A 12,347-nucleotide genomic window follows, 5' to 3' on the forward strand; every position below is an offset into this window, starting at 1 on the left:
CCCCCCCATTATTTCCCAGCCCGATATTTTGAGGGTCGAGAATCTGTATCCTTTGAGGAAAAAAAAAAGCTTTTGTGTCCAATTTCATAACCTTTTTTACATGAAAGGTTAAGAATTACGTAAAAAACAGCTGCTTTTTTTAAAAATAAGTATAGAAAAATGTAAAACTTATTAAATTCAAGCATTTAAGAAAGTATTAAATCTCATGCTATGATTCAAAAATAGGTCATCTCGAATAATATAGTTTATTTATTTATTTTTTCTTTTAAAAATGGTTTTAATATGACATTTTCCTTATGACCGGCTTTGAATGGCAGACCCAATTCTGAGTTTACAACTATCAATATTCAACTCCGAAGCCTTTTGATTTTGAACACAATACAGAAGACAAGGAAACTTCTGGATCAAACATTTGGACTGACTAGACTTCGTGTGGGACTTTTTGATTTAACAGTCCTGCGTTTGTTTTACATGGATAGGAAAAACACGTAAACCTCCCATGGTTAGCTCGACGGCAAGGGGATTCTAACCCATGATCCGCCTACCACTGAGGATATTTTACATTAGTACCGTGGTCAATGCGAACCAGGAGCAGAATTCGTATTAAGAAGCCACTACTGGGATTTGAACCTGGGACACCTCATTGGAAAGGCGACGCTCTACCTACTTAGCCACCGCGGCACTTAATATGACGTTTACGCATCTCAGGGTTGGGTGGGCAGGGTCACAAATAAAAAGTTTACAAGAAGTGGTAGGCTCGAACCTCTAAAAGTAGACCCAAGTTCATTAATAGTAATTATTACTCACTGATAAGCATATTAAAAGTATATTCATCTGAATATTAAGATTGATTTTTAGCAAATGAAAAATTTATTGAACTATCTCAAAAGTTATATTGGTGATTTTTAAAATTTTTTTTTTTCCCTTACAACATATTGTTTTGTCTTAAATTATCTGAATTTCAATATCATATTCGATCTATGATATCTGATAATCTCATAGTTCGGATTTCGCCATGACATTTATCATTTTCCATCAGCGAATACTAGTTTTGTAATTAGAATTAATTAAACAAAATAAGAAGTACAAAAGTATAAATTTTATTTACAATCTATAATATCATAATGTTGTAGCACCACATAGTATTTATTCTTAAAAAATTGTAATCCAACTTAAGTAAATCAATTTAATATAAGATCAAATATAAATTTATCTAATATTATGGTTTATTATTCATCAAATATTATAGAAAACATACAATATATATATATAATAAACTCTGTTTTTTCAATGCTTCAATTAAAGAGAAGCAACAAACTTGTAAAACATTACAAAAAATAGTTACAAAAATATTAAAAAGCTATGAAGCATTTTTCTTTTAATTTCTCTTCTAATTTTGATACATGATATGGGAAGTTCTTCAGTTCTAAATCTATAGGCTTGATTTTTAAATTTGCAGTAAAAATTTCTTATAACAAATTGTTTTACATTTATATATTGTTCTATATTCTTTATTTATAACAATTTAAAAGTAATTTATAAATTATGAAACTTTAAATTGATTTGAAAATAAAGCTCCAACAGGATGTCATGTAAAATCAGTATGTAATTACAAATACAGATCAAGAGGGAAGAACGGTTAATGTCCATTTTTCGAAAAATGACGATTCGATCTCTATCTGTTGCATTTTGAGGATTATTATCGTTTTCCCCCCGAGAGTTATTACTATGTGAAGATAAGGAGAAACGTTTCATGCCCGCTTTGAAATTCATTTTTTTTTCTCTCATAATCAATTTTCATGGACATAAACCGTTCTTCTCTTTGATTTTTTTAGCATGTTAACTGATAAAGCTGCAGTATTAGACAAGTGTCTAATTTTTGCTAACAAAGTAATTTCATCATTTCTTGACTAAAATATAATTTGTAGTAAAATATAATAAATTATAATAGTTATAATTATATTTTACTTTTTATATCTTGTGAATCGTACGAATGATACCTAAATAATGTAGTTTTGAAAAAAAGGAACGATTTCCCAGGAATTTCATCACTAGAGGGCACTGATGTCCTTTTTAGCGTTGGAATATAAGGCACTTGTTCCATTAGCAATTTTTTAAGTTCTAAAGTTATTTGATAGACTCCTGATTTTTCCTTGCAACTTGCACATACAAAACTAAAAATAAAATTGATCGAGTAAGTACTATAGTAAATTGAGCGTAGTAACTTTAACACAATACAAATTCCGTGCATATCACATTGTGGTTTCTCTAGTTGTTCTAAAAGTGCTAAAATCATAGTCGGACGTCAACGGGAAAAATTCAGAATCCTTTTCGTCCTGGTACAAATAGAGATTGTTCTGGTGATTTTCCACTTTGGCGGGCATCTGTTCCAGATGATACAGATTGTTCTCGATTTTGTTTGGAATCTGATTTAGATTGTTTTCTTTGGCAAAAGCGATCGCTTCATTCGCGTTGCATCGTAAGCGTGCTGAGCATTCGGGCCCGCCTGTGATCGGGCCACAACAAGTCAAGGCTTTGCAGTTGTTGGACACAGAGCATTGAAGAATGCATTCAGAATTATTTACTTCACTCAAATCACCCTGGAAGAAATAAAAAATTTATTTATTTACAAGCCTGATCTCTTCCATTTCCATTATTTTTCATATTACATTATTTATTATTATTACTACAGTCTGTACAATATTTATTATTATTACTATTTAACATATCGCTGAATCCCGATAAAAAGTTCGCTATATGGAAAATTCGCTAAATAGAAAACCACCATTTGAAATACTTAAACAACACAAAACAGGTTTTAAATTTATAAACACTAGACATAATTAAAATAGCAACTGATACACCTTTATCTCGCAAACTGGTCTCTACTATTTATTTTATAAATCTTAGCCATAGAAGAAGTCTGCATGGAAAGCAAGAATAGAGCAAAACAAAATCCAGTGTTACACTATCATGCTACATACATTTTCAACTAAAAAAAGCTAAATTTATGTATAAAATTACAGCTGCATTTATTATAAAAGTAATTTTAAGTATACATTACCACACGCGTTTCTTTTTCGTTTGAAATGCAAACAAAAAGTTTGAAAAGTTCTGGAATATTTTGGGAAATAGGAAAAGTGGATCACAAGGAAAAGCTCGTTAATTGGAAAATTCATTTCGCTATTTGGAAGTCATTTTCTGAAGAAATTTCCAAAATGTTCATGGTTCCATGAAGAAGAAAAAATCACAAAATAGAGAAATTCGCAAAATGGAAGTTCGTTAAATCGAAGTCCGACTGTACTTTCACTGTTTTTTTTAACACCCTTTCTAGTGTGCTGGTGGTGGGAGATCTTTCAATCGAAATTTCGTCCTCTGTCCGACTAGCTAGAGTCTTTAAACCTTTATCAGAGCTTTGTGCCTGATGATAGAGCAAGCTTCAATTCTTTCCTGGCTGCTACAAGCAGAATTTGGCGTCATTTTTAACGTCAAGCGAAATTTATCGTCATTAAAACTGATCTATCTTTAAACCTCATTTGATCTAATCTTAGGACACAGTGATCTGAAGCACACTGTGAATTGTCCATAACTGCTACAAGAAGAATTTATCACCAAATTTCATTTAAATTTTTGATAATTTTTTGAATAATTAGAATGCTCAAATTTGGACTGGAGTTACAAGTCGAATTTGTCATTACCAAATGAAGTTTAGCGTCATATAAAAAAATTTATCAATCAATCCACTTTCCAACAAATTTGAGTGTTCAAAACTAAACGAATGTCAGTTTCACTCACTTCGAGAGTAACAAAAAATGCCATTTCATCACCAAATGAAATTTATCCTTAATCGAAATTTCAACCACTTTTTGATTAGCTGGAGTGCTCAAATTATAACTGAAACTTTATTTCTCATGCTTATACAAGTTAAAGTTATTATCTAAATAATGGAAACAAAATTTATTTCTAACCAAAATTTCGACCGTTTTCCAATGTAAATAAAGTAGCAAACAAAACTAAAAATAAATATATGAAATAAAACACTAATGATACATATTTTAAAATAAATATTAAAATATATATTTTTAAGACTACTTATTTTTAAAACTTTTACCAGACCTAATACAAGAAGCGCAGAGAGCCACACAGCACTAGATTGCGCGAAGTCATTTTGACTGCTTTTTAATTTCAATTAGAAAAACAATGATGTATATAATGACACAATTTCTTAGAATTTTGTGACTTTTGTTCAACATAAAATTTTTTTTATGGTTAATATTTACTAATAACTTGCTATCTAACTTTAAATAATATTAAAAATTAATTTTAAACAAATTTCTTTACACATTAGTTATTCTTTTACAATCCAGTCATTTTGACTGCTATTGGGCAATATAGGTAGGGGAGAGTCGGGTAGCCCCGCCCACAGTCAATTTCATATGTATAGAATATTTTTGCAAGTCAATGGGGCAGCGGACATTAATTGTTATACAATTAAAAAAAAAGATTATTTTTAAAGTTTCAAGCATTTATGCAGCTGTTAACAAGGTAAACAATAGTTTTGAAAATATGTTGAATACAGTAGTCATGAAATTAAGAAAAATTGGTTGAATGTTTCGATTAAACTTCATTTTAATACTAAAAAAATAATTTTTTGTATACACACAGCATTAAAGTATGAAGTCTTAAGTTTTATTTGCACGAAGAAAGAAGTTTATATGTGAAAAATTGTTCGAGTAATTACAAATTTACAAAAAAATGGGATTTCGGGTAGCCCCGCTCACTTGAATGTCGGGTATCACCGCCCAATTTTATTTCGACGATAAATGTACGGTTGCAAAGATTATTATTTTATTGCTTCAAATTTGAATGTTATATGCATTTTTAACAACAAATATTGTTGTTATTAAATGATAAAATTCACTAAAAGTATATAAATATGTAATAAATGAAATAATTTTGTGATAAAAATGATAAATGAGGTTTATCTATTGTCAATACATTGGTTACTTTCATTTACACCTGAAAAAACAGTCGAAAAACATAATTTTTGTAACTGGGAGGGGATACCCGACACATTTTGAAAAGAGCTGAAAAACATGCTTTTTTAAATTTCTATTTTTTTAAGTTAAACTATTCTTTTTTTGGTTTATTCTTTTCACATTATTTAATTTGATGGTAAAACAATAGAAACATACAAAAATATTGATTATTACTCAATATTATACAGAAATATAAGCAATATTCCTTAAGTGGGCGGGGCTACCCGACTCTCCCCTATATACTAAGTTTTAGTCTTTCTAGTGTTAATAGACAATCATCACCACCGAAAACTGTCCTCACGACCCTCGAGAGTGTTGGGAATTAAAGTTTTTCGTTTTAAATTCGATAAAAAATAAAATTATTTCTTCGTTTATAGTTTACTTATAAAGTTCTTAGTTTATTTAGTTTTCTTATTACTATTTTTACTTACATTTGTGAATTCAGGTTGTACAGTAACAGAGCTGATGCCTTCATCGCGGAAAAACTGCGTCAGTGTTTTGTCGATACGAGTGTAGATGTCAGGTGATCTCAGTAGAATGTGGACAGTAGCTATGATTTCGGAATTGGTAAGTCGCCACACATGAAGATGATGGACATTCAGTATATCAGGGAACTATAATATAAGATCAATTTAAATTTGTTAATATGCGTCTTAACAAGTTCATCACCAACGAGGATGATGAACATTCAGTATATCAGGGAACCACGGGCGTACGCAGAATTTTTTCAAGGGGGGTGTTCGTAATTTTCTGAAACTACTAAAAGAAATTCGAGTATGTAATAAAGCATTATTATTTCCCTAATTTAGACAACTGGACAATTTTGACTTTTTGACAACATTTAACCAACATTGTTTAGTTAAATTTTGATTTGATTTTTTAAGTTTAAGAACATAATGTAATATCTTCTGAAAAAAATCCAATGTCATATGGGTGGGAAGTAACACTTTGAGGACCACTTTCACATTCATCAGATTTTGTTATGCTAGACACGTTTTCTTCAACGGAAGTATCACATTTTTGTACAACAGAAAAACTTACATTGGTACTAGATGCTGTCACCTCACCAATTTCAGGTCGTGATTTTTTCTCAAAGTAATTAAAAATTGTTAAATTCTTGCTTTTGACATCCTAAAGTTCCAAGAACAGCAAATATATATATATATATATATATATATATATATATATATATATATATATATATATATATATATATATATATATATATATATATATATATATATATATATATATATAACGTGATTTTGGTTTCAAAAGTACATGTAACATGTGCAAGAAAATGTTTTTTCTGTATTCTGAGAAATACCATGAGAAAAAAAAGTAGGCATAAGACACATAAAAATATATAGTTTTACAAAATAATAGCTTGCATAATTTCTACTAAAATTTTTTTTTTGCCATTTTGTCTGAGCTCAAGGGGGGTGTTTAAACCCCTAAACCCCTCCCTTGCGTACGCCACTGCAGGGAACTATAATATGATTAAATTTGAAGATATATGTCTTAACAAGTTTATCACACACGAAGATGATGGACATTCAGTGTATCAGGGAACTAAAATATAATGTTCAATTTAAATTTGTAAGTATATGTGTCTTCACAAGTTCGTCACCCATGAAGATGATGAACATTCAGTATATCAGGGAACTAAAATATGATTAAATTTGATAATATGTGTCTTAGCAAGTTTATCACACACGAAGATGATGGGCATTCAGTGTATCAGGCAACTAAAATATGATATTCAATTTAAATTTGTAAGTATGTGTCTTCACAACTTCGTCACCCATGAAGATGATGAACATTCAGTATATCAGGGAACTAAAATATGATTAAATTTGATAATATGTGTCTTAACAAGTTTATCACACACGAAGATGATGGGCATTCAGTGTATCAGGGAACTAAAATATGATATTCAATTTAAATTTGTAAGTATGTGTCTTCACAACTTCGTCACCCATGAAGATGATGAACATTCAGTATATCAGGGAACTAAAATATGATTAAATTTGATAATATGTGTCTTAACAAGTTTATCACACACGAAGATGATGGGCATTCAGTGTATCAGGCAACTAAAATATGATATTCAATTTAAATTTGTAAGTATGTGTCTTCACAACTTCGTCACCCATGAAGATGATGAACATTCAGTATATCAGGGAACTAAAATATGATTAAATTTGATAATATGTGTCTTAACAAGTTTATCACACACGAAGATGATGGGCATTCAGTGTATCAGGCAACTAAAATATGATATTCAATTTAAATTTGTAAGTATGTGTCTTCACAACTTCGTCACCCATGAAGATGATGAACATTCAGTATATCAGGGAACTAAAATATGATTAAATTTGATAATATGTGTCTTAACAAGTTTATCACACACGAAGATGATGGGCATTCAGTGTATCAGGCAACTAAAATATGATATTCAATTTAAATTTGTAAGTATGTGTCTTCACAACTTCGTCACCCATGAAGATGATGAACATTCAGTATATCAGGGAACTAAAATATGATTAAATTTGATAATATGTGTCTTAACAAGTTTATCACACACGAAGATGATGGGCATTCAGTGTATCAGGCAACTAAAATATGATATTCAATTTAAATTTGTAAGTATGTGTCTTCACAACTTCGTCACCCATGAAGATGATGAACATTCAGTATATCAGGGAACTAAAATATGATTAAATTTGATAATATGTGTCTTAACAAGTTTATCACACACGAAGATGATGGGCATTCAGTGTATCAGGCAACTAAAATATGATATTCAATTTAAATTTGTAAGTATGTGTCTTCACAACTTCGTCACCCATGAAGATGATGAACATTCAGTATATCAGGGAACTAAAATATGATTAAATTTGATAATATGTGTCTTAACAAGTTTATCACACACGAAGATGATGGGCATTCAGTGTATCAGGCAACTAAAATATGATATTCAATTTAAATTTGTAAGCATGTGTCTTCACAACTTCGTCACCCATGAAGATGATGAACATTCAGTATATCAGGGAACTAAAATATGATTAAATTTGATAATATGTGTCTTAACAAGTTTATCACACACGAAGATGATGGGCATTCAGTGTATCAGGCAACTAAAATATGATATTCAATTTAAATTTGTAAGTATGTGTCTTCACAACTTCGTCACCCATGAAGATGATGAACATTCAGTATATCAGGGAACTAAAATATGATTAAATTTGATAATATGTGTCTTAACAAGTTTATCACACACGAAGATGATGGGCATTCAGTGTATCAGGCAACTAAAATATGATATTCAATTTAAATTTGTAAGCATGTGTCTTCACAACTTCGTCACCCATGAAGATGATGAACATTCAGTATATCAGGGAACTAAAATATGATTAAATTTGATAATATGTGTCTTAACAAGTTTATCACACACGAAGATGATGGGCATTCAGTGTATCAGGCAACTAAAATATGATATTCAATTTAAATTTGTAAGTATGTGTCTTCACAACTTCGTCACCCATGAAGATGATGAACATTCAGTATATCAGGGAACTAAAATATGATTAAATTTGATAATATGTGTCTTAACAAGTTTATCACACACGAAGATGATGGGCATTCAGTGTATCAGGCAACTAAAATATGATATTCAATTTAAATTTGTAAGTATGTGTCTTCACAACTTCGTCACCCATGAAGATGATGAACATTCAGTATATCAGGGAACTAAAATATGATTAAATTTGATAATATGTGTCTTAACAAGTTTATCACACACGAAGATGATGGGCATTCAGTGTATCAGGCAACTAAAATATGATATTCAATTTAAATTTGTAAGTATGTGTCTTCACAACTTCGTCACCCATGAAGATGATGAACATACAGTATATCAGGGAACTAAAATATGATTAAATTTGATAATATGTGTCTTAACAAGTTTATCACACACGAAGATGATGGGCATTCAGTGTATCAGGCAACTAAAATATGATATTCAATTTAAATTTGTAAGTATGTGTCTTCACAACTTCGTCACCCATGAAGATGATGAACATTCAGTATATCAGGGAACTAAAATATGATTAAATTTGATAATATGTGTCTTAACAAGTTTATCACACACGAAGATGATGGGCATTCAGTGTATCAGGCAACTAAAATATGATATTCAATTTAAATTTGTAAGCATGTGTCTTCACAACTTCGTCACCCATGAAGATGATGAACATTCAGTATATCAGGGAACTAAAATATGATTAAATTTGATAATATGTGTCTTAACAAGTTTATCACACAAGAAGATGATGGGCATTCAGTGTATCAGGGAACTAAAATATGATATTCAATTTAAATTTGTAAGTATGTGTCTTCACAACTTCGTCACCCATGAAGATGATGAACATTCAGTATATCAGGGAACTAAAATATGATTAAATTTGGTAATATGTGTCTTAACAAGTTTATCACACACGAAGATGATGGACATTCAGTGTATCAGGGAACTAAAATATGATATTCAATTTAAATTTGTAAGTATATGTGTCTTCACAAGTTCGTCACCCATGAAGATGATGGACATTCAGTATATCAGGGAGCTAAAATATGATTAAATTTGATGACATGTGTCTTAACAAGTTTATGACACACAAAGTTGATGGACATTCAGTATATCAGAGAACTAAAATATGATATTCAATTTAAAATTGTAAGTATGTGTCTTCACAAGTTCGTTACCCATGAAGATGATGAACATTCAGTATATCAGGGAACTAAAATATGATTAAATTTGGTAATATGTGTCTTAACAAGTTTATCACACACGAAGATGATGAACATTCAGTGTATCAGGGAACTAAAATATGATATTCAATTTAAATTTGTAAGCACATGTGTCTTCACAAGTTCGTCACCCATGAAGATGATGGACATTCAGTATATCAGGGAGCTAAAATATGATTAAATTTGTTAATATGTGTCTTAACAAGTTCATCACCGACGAAGATGATGGACATTCAGTATATCAGGGAACTAGATAAGTTCAATTTAAATTTGTTAATATGTGTAACAAGTTCATCACCGACGAAGATGATGGACATTCTGTGTATCAGGGAACTAAAATATGATTAAATTTGATAATATGCGTCTTAACAAGTTTATCACACACGAAGATGATGGACATTCAGTATATCAGAGAACTAAAATATGATATTCAATTTAAAATTGTAAGTATGTGTCTTCACAAGTTCGTTACCCGTGAAGATGATGAACATTCAGTATATCAGGGAGCTGAAATATGATTAAATTTGATAATATGTGTCTTAACAAGTTTATCACACACGAAGATGATGAACATTCAGTGTATCAGGGAACTAAAATATGATATTCAATTTAAAATTGTAAGTATGTGTCTTCACAAGTTCGTTACCCATGAAGATGATAAACATTCAGTATATCAGGGAGCTGAAATATGATTAAATTTGATAATATGTGTCTTAACAAGTTTATCACACACGAAGATGATGGACATTCAGTATATCAGAGAACTAAAATATGATATTCAATTTAAAATTGTAAGTATGTGTCTTCACAAGTTCGTTACCCATGAAGATGATGAACATTCAGTATATCAGGGAGCTGAAATATGATTAAATTTGATAATATGTGTCTTAACAAGTTTATCACACACGAAGATGATGGACATTCCGTATATCAGAGAACTAAAATATGATATTCAATTTAAAATTGTAAGTATGTGTCTTCACAAGTTCGTTACCCGTGAAGATGATGAACATTCAGTATATCAGGGAGCTGAAATATGATTAAATTTGATAATATGTGTCTTAACAAGTTTATCACACACGAAGATGATGGACATTCAGTGTATCAGGGAACTAAAATATGATATTCAATTTAAATTTGTAAGTATGTATCTTCACAAGTTCGTCAATCATGAAGATGATGAACATTCAGTAAATCAAGGAACAAAAATATGATATTAATTTTAAGTTTGTGAACATGCAGCTTAACAAGTTAACATTTTAAAGTTTGAAGAGTGTTTAAAAAGGAAGAAGAGGGAATTTACTTCTTTTTCTTACGAAACATGTATTTTTTCTGCTCTTATTACAACTTTGATTTATTTAAAGACTTTTCATAAGTTACACGAACCTTTTAATGTTTTTGAAGTATTTCAGAATGATGGTCATTTTCTATTGTTTTTAATGTGATTTCACAAAGTAATTTTCAGAAAAAAATCACTAATTTATGATAATTTTCTATTCAATTATTGGGGTTTTCACGCAATCTTAATGGTTTAAGAGTCACATCCACATTTGATTAATTAATACAAATAATATTTAGTGCAATATCATAAAAATGGTTTTAACATTGAATCATATTCAGGGGCAAATTAATGGTGACTGTTATAAAGTGTGAATTCGGACAGTAATTTCGTTAAAGTTGAATTATACACGGTGTAAAAAAAACTTTGAAAACTGTCTAATATCTCGAGAAATATATGTAAAGTTAAAATAGTCACATTTAATATTTTTAAAAGCTATTCAGTAATGCTCAACTCGAACACCCCATACCCACTGAGGAGGGGGCGAAAGATCACCTTTTTCTCTAAGGATTCGGATTCTTGACCTTCAGTGTGGCGAAGAAAAGGCGAAAGATCACCCTTTTATCTAAGGATTCGGATTCTTGACCTTCAGTGTGTTCCCCAACCACTCACTGGAGATGGGGTGAAAGATCACATTTTTCTCTAGGGATTCGAATTCTTGACCTTCAGTGTGTGTCCCCAACCACTCACTGGAGAGGGGGTGAAAGATCACATTTTTCTCTAGGGATTCGAATTCTTGACCTTCAGTGTGTGTCCCCAACCACTCACTGGAGAGGGGGTGAAAGATCGCATTTTTCTCTAGGGATTCGAATTCTTGACCTTCAGTGTGCGTCCCCAACCACTCACTGGAGAGAGGGGGAAAGATCACTTTTTCTCTAATGATTCGGATTCTTGCCCTTCAGTGTGTAGGTAAGAAAAACATGTGATTTAAAAAAAAAAAAAAAAAAAAAACTGTTACCTCTATTAGAAGTCTTCTTGTCAGGCCAGAAACATCAATATGACTTGGTATACTTTGCAACATGATCAAGCCAAATTCACGGACTGAAAAACAATGCGATATAAGAATTTAAAGATAGTATTTCTTTCTTAAATTAATATATCATTTGCTATTCACGGATATGGTTGTCGCTGAGTCCAATTAAATTACAAAGTAAGAAATG

General features: G+C 30.7%; 1 protein-coding gene across 3 annotated transcripts in view; it reads right to left on the reverse strand.

Annotated features, from left to right (window-relative positions):
* Positions 1–1,077: 1,077 nt before the first annotated feature.
* The window catches only part of LOC107454104 (proton-coupled zinc antiporter SLC30A1), a 40,572-nt gene continuing 29,302 nt past the window's right edge, over positions 1,078–12,347 (reverse strand). For all 3 annotated transcript variants that reach the window (XM_087161560.1, XM_087161562.1, XM_087161561.1), the window contains 3 exons: positions 12,146–12,228; positions 5,471–5,653; positions 1,078–2,600 (listed from right to left, as the gene is read on the reverse strand). In XM_087161560.1, coding sequence (XP_087017686.1) covers positions 2,253–2,600; positions 5,471–5,653; positions 12,146–12,228 — 614 coding nt within the window. In that variant the 3' untranslated portion in view covers positions 1,078–2,252. The remainder of the gene's footprint in view (positions 2,601–5,470; positions 5,654–12,145; positions 12,229–12,347) is intronic.

The sequence above is a fragment of the Parasteatoda tepidariorum genome, chromosome 4 (assembly GCF_982258835.1).
Source record: "Parasteatoda tepidariorum strain Cologne lab strain chromosome 4, Ptep-v5.0, whole genome shotgun sequence".
Classification (NCBI taxonomy): Eukaryota; Metazoa; Arthropoda; class Arachnida; order Araneae; family Theridiidae; genus Parasteatoda; species Parasteatoda tepidariorum.